This window comes from Pinus tabuliformis, chromosome 1_2 (genome assembly GCF_031772625.1).
Source record: "Pinus tabuliformis cultivar Carrire ecotype Pingquan chromosome 1_2, CPIR1, whole genome shotgun sequence".
Lineage (NCBI taxonomy): Eukaryota > Viridiplantae > Streptophyta > Pinopsida > Pinales > Pinaceae > Pinus > Pinus tabuliformis.
In genome coordinates this window covers 766444721-766458858 of record NC_142298.1, presented here as the reverse complement: position 1 = coordinate 766458858, position 14138 = coordinate 766444721, and the positions used below count along the sequence as shown (strand labels likewise).

Below are 14138 nucleotides of genomic sequence, written 5' to 3'. Positions count from 1 at the left end.
ATAGAAAGAAATTGGAGGAAGGAAGATGTTACTTCAGGCGAAGTGGTAGAGGCTACCATTTGTAGACAACTTGTGGGTTCACTTATGTATTTGGTGAACACACGACAAAACATGTGTTATGCAGTTAACCAACTTAGTCAAGCAATGTTAAGCCAACCATATTGTATTGGAAGGTAGCCAAACATGTGTTGAGATACCTCGGAGGCACCACTCAATTTGGTCTTTGATACATACAAACAGAGGGAGTGAAGCTGCAAGGCTTCACAGATGCAGATTGGGCAGGGAGTCCATCATACAAGAAGAGAACGTCAGGGGGAATCTTTAGCATTATGTCAACATCAGTTTCCTGGTACAACAGGAAGCAGAGATCAATTGCACTCAATTCAGCAGAAGCAACGTACATGGTTGCTAGTCAAGCAACTTGTGAGGCTATCTGGATGAGGAAGATCCTTGTTGGGTTATTTGGTCAGCAAATGAATCCTATAGTGATTTACTGTGACAATTAGAGTTGTATCAAACTCTCTGAGAATCCAGTTTTTCATGATTCATCCAAGCATATCGACATCTAGTATCACCATCTACAAGATTGTGTGTAGAGGAGAATCGTGTTGCTGGAGTACATTCCTACAGAGGAACAAGATCCATACATCTTGACAAAGGAATTGTCAAGAGGCAAAATCGAGTCTCACAGAGATAGGATTGGGTATCTGATAATCCCTTTCTTGTTGAGAGGCAATGTTGAAAATGCAACAAGAAAATCATAATTTAATTTCCCTTGAATTAAATTAGGAGAAAAACTGTAATTCCACATCACAAGACAACTTGTAAGAGTTAACTAAGTTAATTTCACTTAGTTGATTCACTTAATTCGAGTTGAGGGTCTAACTTGAGTCATGTAGAATGGCTCTTACTTTATAGGAGCCCTCATTGAGTTTATTTTGAGTTGTAATTAATTAATTCAGTGCAACTGAGTTAAAGTCAGTTAAACTAGTTCCAACTGTTGGTGGAACTAGTAGGAGGTCTAGCAGTGGGGTGCAACTTCAATGTTCAACCAGTTAACTGATAATTCAACCATAAATAACTCATGCAAGTGTGATCTATGAGTTACGCAATTGATATCGGAGTTCAAGGGAAATGTACTATCAGTTGTATAATCATCCAAAATGTACAAGTGGTGCATGCAATCAGAGCAAGGCCTATGATGTATTGTGTATTTGTGGGTGAGGAATTTCCCTAATGAATATGTGTTGATTCCCAAGGAAATAGGGACTTGGGCAAGCAGAAAATTGGTTAACTATTAGCCAAGGCTTGTCTTCGTGCAGAGGTTGCTTAGCCTTGAGATATTCTCATATTTTATAACTAATGCAATATAGAGATAACAAGGGTTTTTAGTTGTGGCTTTCCTCAGGACATCATTGTGTAATGTGTTGATTGAATTCTTACTCTTGTATGCATATCGGTAAAGTGTGTTTCTTCATGCATACAAGATTCGTTATTGCATATTCATGGGTCTTTAAACTAATGTTGACACTTGTGCGAAGACCTTTCCTACTAAATTTACTTGTCTTAAAACTATACTTCAATACATTTAAACAATTGTTTTAATATTGCATATTCACGAGTCTATAAACTAACTTTGACACTTGTGTGAAGACCTTTCCTACTGAATTTACTTGTCTTAAAACTATAATTCAATACATTCAAACAATTATATATATATATATATATATATATATATATATATCCTAGATGCAAATTCTTTATTCCTGTATAACGTAAGCCAAATGTAAAGTTGATAACGTAAAGCAAATGAATTAATTCTTGCAATCAATTATGGGTCCAACACATAATGAACTAAGTTCATTGTGAAGCTCCGCACTTCATTGTTGCATATTCATGAGTCTTTAAACTATTGTTGAAGCTTGTGCGGAGAGCTTTCACTGTGCAAAGAGCTTTGTGCGTAGAGCTTTCATTTTGCGGAGAGTTTTATGTGGAGAGATTTCACTGTGCGGAGAGCTTTGATTGTGGGGAGTTTTCTCCTCACTCCGCACAACTTTTAATTAATTAACTAGGGGTAGAGGCAAGGACTATGCTACATTGCAGTTATTACCCTTGTTTATTTTATTTATTTCCTAACAACTGTTTTCTTTTATCTTTGACCTAATCTTTGAGCTTGTAGGATTCCTCCCCACTTTTTTATTCCCCCTATTGGATTAGATTCTCTTTATCTAATCATCTTGAAGATGAACCACGTTAACTGGTTCGTAATGCGTCGACAATCTAAAAGATTTATGTGATAGACCTGGAAGACAAATCTCTAAATGTCTTTTTTCTTCAAAATCGTATATAGTCCATATGCATATAGGAGAATTTTTTGGAAGAACTTTGCAAAACTACCTGTCTTTAGTTGGGGTAGAGTCCTTACTGGTGGGGAATTAGACTTTACTCTTGGAAATTTTGAATTTTCGGGTCCTTTAGTTAGATTTGATCCTCTCTCAGACTTCCTGGTATTCCTTTTAGATGACCTCAATCTTTGTGACATCCTCCCTCTTAAGATTTTGCCTACGTTAACAAGAAAAAGATCGAGCTCTTCCATAATTTCCAAGCACTTAGACCATTTCTTAGTCTTAAATACTCTTCTTGACAAAAGCCTAAAAATCCGAAAATGGACTTTTGTTGGAGACACTAATCCTGTCTTGGTCATACTTGAACTTGAACCTTTTCCTGTAAAGCCCTAATGTCACTTTAAATTCAATCCCTCTTGGCTTGAACACCCTTTCGTGATAGCTCCTCACAAAGAAACTTCGTCTTGCTTCTCCCTTACTTCCTAGAAATCAACCCCTAAACAATGTCAAAGGAACCTTAAAAAAGTCAAGTCTATCATAATCGATAGGGCAAAAAAGAAAAAATAAGAGAATTCCAAAACTCTAGCTACCATTGAATCTCAACTCCTCTCCCTATGGAATCAAAATGCCATTCGAAATCCTTTGGATGATCTAATTGCTCGAATTATGGATTTGGATGACCCTCTTGGATTGCAAAAAGGAATAGAGATTGAAAAGTTGAGCCCTTTTGGCTCTAAGCCAAGGATGATAACACAATTTTTTTTTCACTTCGTGGCCAATAACAAGAAAACCATAAACACCATTTGGGGGATCAAAGTCTCCTATGTTAACATGACCACCTCCTTTCTAATATTGTTGAAAAAGGGTGCTCATATTTCAAAAACATCCTTCGGAAACAAGAAAGAGGCACTATCGAATAGATCTTATCTATGGCGAGGCATTTCTCAAGACTCGTAGATGATGAAGCAAATGAAGCCCTAATGGCTAAGGTACTAGGCTTGAATTATAAAGAGTTCTCCGCAGTTTCCAAAGGGATAAAAGTCCCAATTTAGACAAGCTCTCTATTGAATTTTATACCCATTGATTCGATTTCATATGAGATTACCTCCTATGTTATTGAATATTCCAAGACTATTAGACAAATCCTTGCCCCTTTTAATGCAAAATTATCACAAAGATTATTGCCTTCATATTAAAGGACATTATTTCAAACCATATATCCCTTGAACAATTTGGTTTCTTATTTGATAAGATTCATGAGGTTCTATGTCTGGTAGATTCTTAATATACATTTTTTCCCACAAGAAAAATCATAATTTCCATTATATGAAATAGTGAAAATTACAAGGTGTATATGCAAATGCATATCAAAAGTTGTTGTTTATAACACACAACAAACATGTGAGCATTAACAAAGATATATAACATATGATATAAGTCATAACCATGATGTAATTATAAAGTCCAAAACTATTGATACGATGAAGTTGTCCATGATAAATACATAAATGTAACAAAAACTAACAAGAGAGTAACATAAAGATCATATGTTGCAACTGAGACATATCAAAAAAGTGGCATAGTTATTTTGTGTCTGAATTTAGTTATTGTAGATCTATGACGGGATGGTGGTAATATTGGTAATGTTCATTTCCATTAAGTTTAGTGATCAACGATGTCCCATGTACCTACTGCGTGCCCGCCTTGGAAAGTTGGTCGGAAAGAGAGTTCCTTTATTTGTAAACGTGTTGACAAGAAATATAATCAAAATGTGATTTATCAGAAGAACTTCCTCCAATAATGTCCCGAGTGTGTGCACGTGACATGTAGAATGAAGATTAAACCAATCAATGACAACTCGGGAGTCACCAAACACCTGTAATTGACAACATCTCTTTTCATGTCTAAATAATTGAAGTAATTTGAGGCTGAATAATTTAGAGAAATTGTTTGTGCCCAAGCCCAAACTAGATTGTAATTTGAAGTAATGCTAATTATTGAGATATAAAACTGCCCCTCCACCGCATCGACCATTTTGTGCCGATCCCTCAAAGTAAGCCTAGGGCATGTTATGATCAATAATCTCAAGAAAGACAAAGCGAGTACTGGATCTGATCTCCTCATCGGGCAGAAGATTGTAGATTGCAAGGATTTGTGCACCGAGATGTTCAAGATGATAATCAATATCAGAAAAGATCTCGTGATTCCGCCCCAACCATATGCCTCAACAAACCAATAGAGGTAGATTTTTGAGTTTGTCAGGTAAGGCCACGTTCCACCCACTATCCCGGGCAGCGTTGATATTGTCACCTCCCCACCTGATGCTGATGTTCATTGTATGGTCGATGAGGTTCAATACTATGACTGCAAATTGACAAGAGATAAATAAATGATTGACGAATTCTGCAGCGCATAGACAAAATGCACACTAGGATGGTCCATAGAAGGACCTCTTCATTAGATTGTCGGTCATATGTACTTTGTTTTCTAAGAGGCACCATAAAAAAAACTGGGTTTACTCAGACTCTTCAGTTTCCACTAACGAATTCCACCACCATTTCAGTTCCCCAAGTTCTTTATCGACATGTATGAAAATATATCCTTCCTTTAGGGTGCAACATCCCCTTTTTGAGTGTGTCCATATGAGCTCATCCTCTCTGTCTTGTAGTCTTATGTGAGTAGAGATGACGGCTCTAGTGTAGGCTCTCCTAGCCCGAAGCCATTGTGTGGGGATATTTAAGCCTTTTGACGACATCCATTAGATTCTTACTATATATATATATAATGTTGTATATTTCATATGAGAAATATATGTACAGTGTCGATACTTTCAACATCCATTATGTCACTTGTAGGAATTGAACCCGGGAGGGGAGGATTCCATTCATTCCTCCCAACCATTTGATATACTATCAATACTTTCAACATCCATCATGTCACTTGCGAGAATTGAACTTCGATAAAGAGAATTCCATTCCACGTCACTTGCAAGAATTAAACCAAATTAAGCTTAGGTAGAAAAATTCCATTCCACATCACTTACAAAAATTGAACCTAAATAAAATTAATTCTATCCATTCTTCCCACCACTACTTTCAACAAATATATATAAAATAAATAAATAAAATATTTTAATATTGTAAAATAAATAAATAAATAAAAATAAAAATATTTTAATATTTAATACCACGTGGAATTGTTATTTTTTTTTAGCACTGTCCCCAGAGCAATTAGAACTGCGGTCGCCAAAATTCCTTACCATTGTGTGTAATAATTCAATCCCTGAAGGTCAACGCAGGTATGACGTGAGGATTTTTTTAGCACCTTCCGTAAAAGCAATTAGAACTGCGGTCGCCAAAATTCCTTAGCATTGTGTGTAATAAAAGGAGTAGTCTACTTAGGTGTAGAATGGTCCGTTTTCCGAACTGGTTGGAAAATCGTCTCGTTCCGGTCGTTCCGGTCACCAGGAATGTCTTGGTCCTCTGTCACCCACTTGGAGCTCCGCCACTTTCTTTCTGCGTTTCTCCGCCATCCTTCTTTGGCAGTCCTGACGTTCCTGCCACAGCCTAACAAAAAAATCCTGCCACGACCTGACAAAAAATCAGATTCGGATCGCAGGGTCCTGACAGACTACTCCGATCCGGTTCCAATTCGAATTGTCACCCGCGCGCTGGTATTCATAATCATAACCCTGTTGCTAATATGTGAAGCAGCTTAAAAAGCGGCCTCGACTGAAGGAAGAAATGGAAGATTTAATTCAAGAAGCACTGGAGATGATAGTCAAAGCTTCTATCATGTGCTGCGTTCAAATTAATTCGTCAAAATTTTCCAGGCGAGTACTGAACGCTCTCATGCCCATTTTTATGTTTTGCTTACATCCCTCTTATCAAATAATCCGGTAAGACTAAATCTAAATTTGTTTGAGGAACTTTACTCACAGGTTTTTCTCAGCGCCCGTCGACAAGAAAGAGCTGGTTGAATTTCAAGCAGAGTTAGAAAAATTGTACAAGCATATGAAGACCCGATTCGATATCTGTCTTTACGATGCCATTGATGGTAGGTCGGTGCGTCCACCGACAACACTGGAGCGAGAATATCCTACATATGCAGGTAAATTATGAGACATTGTGAGTGTTGATTGGTTTTGTACAAATATGAATATTATTTTTAAGGTTTTAGGATAGTTTTTGATATGTTTTTATATGGTTAAACAGTGGGAATTGAAGAACCCATAAAAGAAGTTGTTAATCTTCTGGAATGGGAAAGTGAGAAAAATGCAGTTGCAGTTATTGTGTATGGTTTTTAAGGTTTTAGGATAGTTTTTGATATGTTTTTATATGGTTAAACAGTGGGAATTGAAGAACCCATAAAAGAAGTTGTTAATATTCTGGAATGGGAAAGTGAGAAAAATGCAGTTGCAGTTATTGTGTATGGTTTTGGTGGAGTGGGAAAGTCTACTCTGGCGGATGCTGTGTTTGCTAGACTTGATATTGTAGGCTGTAAATATTCGATGGTCAGATTGTTTGATGATATAACATCAACTCCAAATATTGTAGAGTTTCAAAAATGTATATTAAGAGATTTGATGGTGGGCATAGCTGAAGAAAAGGCGGCAAAGCTAGATGTTAGAACGTTTGAAAGTGGACAGCATCAAATTGGGAGCGTGTTACAGAAAGAAGTAGCCTTTCTCTACGTAGACAATGTTTTGGACGGTGATAAGCTGCAGCAGCTTTTGCCTAGGGACATGCATTTGGCCAAAAAAGTGAGGGTGCTCATCACTGCGCGGGAAATGGGTGTGCGTACTGTGTGTACAGGGTGCAAAATGGAAACCAAACAGTATCCTATGAATGGCCTTCCCACATCTGAAGCGAGGAGTCTTTTAGAGAGGGAAATGAAGGAGGCACAAATAGACTCTAGCCAAATGGAGAAGATAGTAAAGATATGCGGTGGAATCCCAAAACTTTTGACAGTGGTTGCAAGCTTTATAATCTCCGAAGGGGACAACAAGAAAGCCTTTCGGATAGTGATGGAAGACAAAGAACATTTGAAGGGTCAAGCACTGGGGGACATAGAGCGCTATGTCTTCGCCTATGATCATCTTCCTGAAAGGTGCTAAGGTCCATTTCTTGACATCTGCGTATTTTTCAAGGGAATGAATTGGGACTCTGTGGCAGATGTTCTGGGAGAGTCTGAATTGGATATGCTAGAAAAGAGAGCACTGGTTTCTAAAGACAGATTCATGTGCTTAAATATGCACGATGTGATTTTGAAGATTGGTACCATAAGGGCAGAGGAGACTAGATTTAATTTCACCAATGCAAATAGGAGTCAATTTCAAGAGTTTTTAGAAAAGGTATTAGAAATTGGAAAATAAATGCAGTGAATTATTTCATACAATCCCTTTCTCGATTATTATGACTAACTTAATTATAATTGCAGGACATCTCAGGAATCGATGGCCTCTGGTTTGATGGTTATGGAGATCCATTGGAAATGCCAGCAACAAAATTAGATTCAATGTCTAATTCGTTGAGAATTCTTCGGTTTGGAGTTTTAAATGTGAAGGGTAAATGTGAGAAGAGATTTGAGAAGCTGATGTTTTTCCAAGGAAAAGTTGCCGGTCTCCCATTTAGTATATCTCAGGTAAAAGAATTGAGATATTTGAATGACAAATCTTTGATAAAGCAACTCTGCTCCATATATTTATATACGCGTGCTCATTTGCTCCAATGATTTGATAATGGTGTATAAGTTGCATTCATTTAATTATGTGCAGATGACTTCCAACCTGAAACACATGGAATTAAATGGAGCGGGATCTTCCCATGATTTTGAAATCTCTCCGAGTGATCTTCAGCGGCTCCGGAATTTACGGGTAGTGCGATTAATCAACTTTGAAGCATGGAGAAAATTGCCTGCAGAGTTGGGAGAGATAATACATGAGTTACGAGAATTAACTCTTTCCGGGTGCACATCTATAAAGGAAATACCAAGATCCATATCAAAGCTTCAATATTTAAGAGTATTGAATATGGAGGAATGTTATGGATTGACGGGGTTGCCTGAGGATATTGGATCATTGAGTTGTTTACAGAAACTCAATCTCTCAGAATGCAAGCATATAGAAGAACTACCGGAATCAACTTCAAAACTTCGAGTAGACTGGGTTCGAGAGTTGCATTCCAAGGGAAAGCTTTTGGAAGCAGTTGATCCTAGACTTCTTAATGAGTACCCTGTTGAAGAAGTTGGGCTCGTTCTTGAACTGGGTTTGCTCTGTTCCCATCCTCATCCCGAAGCTCGACCTAGTATGAGAGAAGTAGTGCAAATGCTTGCAGGCGATAAAGCACATCCTGTGCCACCTTCTGAACCTCCTTCGGCAGACACACCTACAAGAACTGAAAATCTTGATGAATTCATTGTTTCATTTTCTTCATACAAGCATGGTTCATCTATTGCTATCTCACATCCTAACAGAAGCTCAGATGGTAGGCTAGTTTTCACACCGGATAGAACATCACCACTTTCACTGTTAGCAGCAACAGCTTGAAAGGTGTGTGTAATTAAAACAAGTCATGGAGTAACTGTTGTTGAAAAAACATATTTATTTTGGTCCGTTGGTGCATGATCCATGTCTTCTTGTTTATTGGACTGGCCAATGATGAGTTACTTCCTCTTCAAACAGACTAAGAGCTGGAGTTCCAGAGATACAGAGCTTGGAGTTTTCCTTTTGATATATCAGAAAAAAAGGCTAACAGATCTGAAGTCTATGATTGCTGAGTGTAGACAAACTGTGTGCAGTTTTACTAATCTTCAAAGAGTATTTGATGCAACAAAATGTAGTGATTTTTCTTCAGTTGACCCAGTTTTTCATCTCAGCAAATGGCTTGATTATCTGATACAACAGAGTGTAAATTTAGAGGAGAATTTCTTCTCTGATGTTTAAATTATATTTACAAGTCACAAAAAAATAACAGTGTGTGTTGAGTTTCTTTCAAGTGTGAAGATATGCCGAGTTACATTATCTGTGTAACTAGCAGTTTCCATTGTATATGAAATGCATAAAGAAATCTCTGGCTTGCATTCTTGTGCTTCAGAAACAAAGTTGTTTCCCAATTGTATTTCTGATTTTAGGGGCGACATTGTTTCAATGTTTGTACATTCCTTATAGAAAAAAAGGTGAACAATCATCTGTTCCCTCTATATTAAAAAAACAATCCTTGTTGCTTTATGTACTTCTTTGTTATAGTTTTAAATATTTTGAATTTCCTATTTATCTTCACAATTTTTCTGCTGTAGATTCTTCTCTAATTGCTATAGGTTGCTCTCCAGGTAAAACAATTTAGTATCAAGTGGTTGTTGGTTTCAAAGGGGGACATCTTTGTTGCCAAGTTGAAGAAGCTTGGTTTGCAGAATCTTGTGTTCTTGAGGCCTTGTTTTGAGGTCTTGATCAGAAAGCTAGAGAAATCTCATTTTCTAGGTAAAGAAGCTCAAGTTGGACAATGTTGTGTTGTTGTAGTAGTGATTATTTTGAGGTAGCTAGCTTCAGTGAGAGGCTAATAAGATATATGTGGTAGGAGAAATGACATCTAGACATTTAGAGATCGATAAATTCTATGGCTACAACTTCCATTTATGGAGGTTGAAGATGGAATAATTGCTTATTGAAAGAGAGTAGAAATCAGTATGAAGGACACAAAGTCTTACATCGTGAAGTAGGAGGACTGGGGCAAGATGAATGATAAGGTCATGGCCTTGATTGGTCTTGATATATCAAATTCTATGTTAATGGATGTGTTAGGAGAAGCTAACTTAAACAGGGTGCACAATTTGATTGATAACAGCTATAATATATGTGTGAAAGTAGCTCATCTGCAGAATAGGTACTATTGAAGGATGAGCATAAAGTAACAGGAATTGCCACAAAATCTGAGTAGGGCAGTGAACCTCTCCACTCATGTGTAGATTCCAACGCGGATGACAGTTAAAATGAATGATTTCATAACTTAAGCCTTCAGACCTGGCAATAATAATCATAAAGCACACATGTATCAAACCCAATTGGGCTATCAAGTATTATTGATTGATAAAGACACCAAATCTCTGTAAACTTCAAAGAGCTGTTGAAATAGTTCCCTATTAAGCAGATGTGAAATCACTACACATCAGAACTTGAAGTCCCTAGATTTATTAATGAAGTCTTCTTGTAGGACTAATAAATTTATCTGAGCTCAGATATAGCTAGATTCCATGACGTCAGAATTAAGAGGGCATAGATATGCTTCATCTAGGTCATTAAGGGAATTGCTTCATCTAGGTCATTATCCATATCTAACACAAACAAAGATTGATTTCAAAGTGGTGTTTTCCAAGAATGTACATGAATAATGAAAAGTGCACCTGTTTAAAGCTACTATGGCTTTGTTTAATTTAACATTCCATGTAAACTGCTAAAATAAACTAACAGTTGTTTATTCAAAGAAACTCAGTTAACGAGATTAATATGTTTCCAGAGGCACAAATATGACAATTATCGATAGTACATAACACAAACTTAACCTGAAAATGTGTACTATAATTAAGTGAGGATTTATTGTAAGCATGCTACATGGGTTAGATTTTGTTTAGCAAAGCAATCAACACCCTTTTCTTTGATTTTTGGTAGACTACTCCCTTTGGCCTGAAAGCCAACCCCTATTACGTTGAAAATGATCAACTTTACAGAGAAATAAAGCTGCTAGCTTTAAGGAATGAAATCCTAACAATAAACTAAAATAAAACAATCTCTGGCATGTTACAGGAAATCTGGAAATGATGAAATGGAATGCTTCAAATCTGAATTAGATCCACAGTTGATTGCTGACCCAATGCCTTGAAATCTGATATATTAATATACTCCACAGTTGCTGATTTTTCTCCATAAAATCTGAGACATGAAGCTGTTCCCTGAAAATCTGTCAGATATCCTTTAAACAACGTAAATTTTGCCACCTATCTGTTGTCACACAACACCTTTTTCTTTTACCAGGAGTATTCTCCCTTGAGGAAGAGTAACTCAAATTAAATCTCGAGCATTTTGCTTGTTTAAAGCATCAGGTGGTTTTGAAACATGAACTACAAAATGAGTGCTCAAAGGAGCAGATTCAAAATACATAGAGGTGCCACTGGTTTGTGTGTCTAGCTTTCAACGGCTCCCCTCTGGCTCACATAGCTTTGCTTTTCACTTAATACATTCCAAAACACCGTTGGTTCATCCGCAGACTTTATCAAATCCTTTGACAGGCTATTACCCACTACAACACTGTTTGTTCCTCTGAAGATTCATTTGCAGATTTCAAGAATCTGTTCACTTCCATTCATGCCCTTCCAGAGATGTAGTGTATAGATACAAAAGGAAGTTACAAATTTACAACATACACTTTTTAAGCTTGAAATGAAGCCATAGAAAATGGATGCACCGTTAGAATTATTATTCAAAATTTCTCATTTTGTGACCAAATCACTCTCTTTGTTTAATGCTTTAGAAAAGCAAATAACCGTATTCTATTACCGTGCCACAACTAAATGATATACAGACAAAATCAATAAGAGCCATGCTAAATATGAGCTATAACTCATTCATATAGTTGAATTACCAATGTCAAGCTATTCATAGGCAAATAGAAAAGAGATCAATGCTGGTCCATAAGGCAAAGTAGAAAAGAAAAGAAAAGGTACCTTAGATCACTAATTCACTCACTGAATGCTAAAAGGGACTAAAACAAGTATATAAGCAATGGGTGAAACTGTACACAGAATTGAACATCTTCATTTAATCTCAATCTAGTTCTCACATTTAGGTTTCTAAAATATGTGAACATGTCTTTGATCAACCAGAGTTTGTTGATGGAGAGGCAAATCACTTCAACAATTTCATAAAGGTGACTTAGACACTATAACCTTGATATGAGATTCAATCAATATTTAACAAAATATATTTTCTATATTTCCCAATCATTTGTGTCATGAGATGATATAAAACTATGATGATGTCAACATTGTAGTATGTTACTATGCCAAGAAATTTGAGGCTGGAGGCCTATAACCCTCCTCAATGTCTCCCACAAGGTTATTACAAACATTTTAAGAAAATGATTCAAGTCGCAAGCTTCCAAAATCATAAGAAAGAATATTATCACCTTGCAGAGCATCAAATTGGCCAGGGAGCATTAAGTGAGGATTTATTGTAAGCATGCTACATGGGTTAGATTTTGTTTAGCAAAGCAATCAACACCCTTTTCTTTGATTTTTGGTAGACTACTCCCTTTGGCCCGAAAGCCAACCCCTATTACATTGAAAATGATCAACTTTACAGAAAAATAAAGCTACTAGCTTTAAGGAATGAAATCTTAATAATAAACTAAAAATAAAAATAAAACAATCTCTGGCATGTTACAGGAAATCTGGAAATGATGAAATGGAATGCTTCAAATCTGAATTAGATCCACAGTTGATTGCTGACCCAATGCCTTGAAATCTGATATATACTCCACAGTTGCTGATTCTTCTCCATAAAATCTGAGACATATACAGTGCTTGTATACTCTGCATATACAGTGCTTGCATATATAGTGCTTGTATACATCAGTTCCTCATTTTCCGAAGAAGTTAGATAAAAATGTCATAGTGCACAATGAAGCAGTGTCAAGTTAGTGGTTCAAGTCATTAATTGACAAGAGGATGGATCATCTACAGCACAAATGACAGGAGGAATGCATCAAAAGCATGGACAGCACCATGATTTCTTATGTAAAGGAGACAAATGTGTTGGTTGGTATGGACATATTTTTTAAAAGTGTACTTTATAAAACTACAAACTTGTATTTATGTAAGCATTGAAGGTTATAGAGTAAGGACAGGATGCATAATGTATTGGTTGGTATGGATGTAAGGGTTTATTTGTTTACAAGGAGAAAAAAGAAACTGTAGCCTCTAGAAGTGATTCATTATGTCCATCTAAACAAAGATATGATATGCAGATCCATGATGTTAAGATAATAAATTCACACAAGCACCCAATTATCAAACATTGACACTTGAATATGCAATACCAAGCTTTCAAGTGGTATCAAACCTGGGCATGGGCAAGTTTGTAATTTTCTTCAAAAGTACCAAATCAGGCTTCATAGAATAGAAACTGTTTGCTTTTGATTATTAGAACTTACAGCCAATTTTTTCTTCCCTAAAATTGTTTTTTTTTGTCTTCAACCTACCAGACTCCGAACGCCCTCACCTGCTACTGTTGTTACAGAGCATTTTTATAACCATTGCCTACCCAAACCAGCAGCGCATTAATCAAATAATGCATTGATACATAAATTATTAAGGATGGTACAGGGATCATGTTACACACCAATTCCAGTAGCGCATTATTGAAATAAGCATTGATACATATATTATTGAGGATGGTACGGAGATCATGTTACAGACTAATAATAATAACAATTTATAAATGAAAAGAAACCAGAGAAGATGGTATTCGTAACTGAAGTCACGCCTGCTGTTCGTTAAACTAGTTTCAGAAACCAGAATTAGCTGTTCCAGAAGGCTGTTGTAGAATTTATGACCATAAGAATTGACCGTCTAAGGTCTGGTTGTTCAATTCGGTTATGGTATATCGCTGATTCTCCGGGTCAAGAATTATGCATTGCAATCTTGGCGATTATGCAAGAGGGTTATGATTATGAATACCAGCACGCGGGTGACAATTCGAATTGGAGCTCCCGAACAATACACCGCGGCTGCAATAGCTAGACT

General features: G+C 36.6%; 2 protein-coding genes across 2 annotated transcripts; both read left to right on the top strand.

The window, feature by feature from the left end:
- The first annotated feature begins 5754 nt into the window (after positions 1–5754).
- Positions 5755–7461, top strand: LOC149208087 (disease resistance protein RUN1-like). The gene is made up of 3 exons (XM_089395929.1): positions 5755–6177; positions 6286–6455; positions 6695–7461. The coding sequence occupies exons 1-3, from the start codon at positions 6089–6091 to the stop codon at positions 7459–7461; spliced, it is 1026 nt and encodes a 341-aa protein (XP_089252055.1). The 5' UTR covers positions 5755–6088.
- A 36-nt stretch (positions 7462–7497) lies between these two features.
- LOC149208086 (uncharacterized) lies at positions 7498–9655 on the top strand. The gene is made up of 3 exons (XM_089395928.1): positions 7498–7698; positions 7785–7988; positions 8122–9655. The coding sequence occupies exons 1-3, from the start codon at positions 7498–7500 to the stop codon at positions 8890–8892; spliced, it is 1176 nt and encodes a 391-aa protein (XP_089252054.1). The 3' UTR covers positions 8893–9655.
- Positions 9656–14138: the final 4483 nt, after the last annotated feature.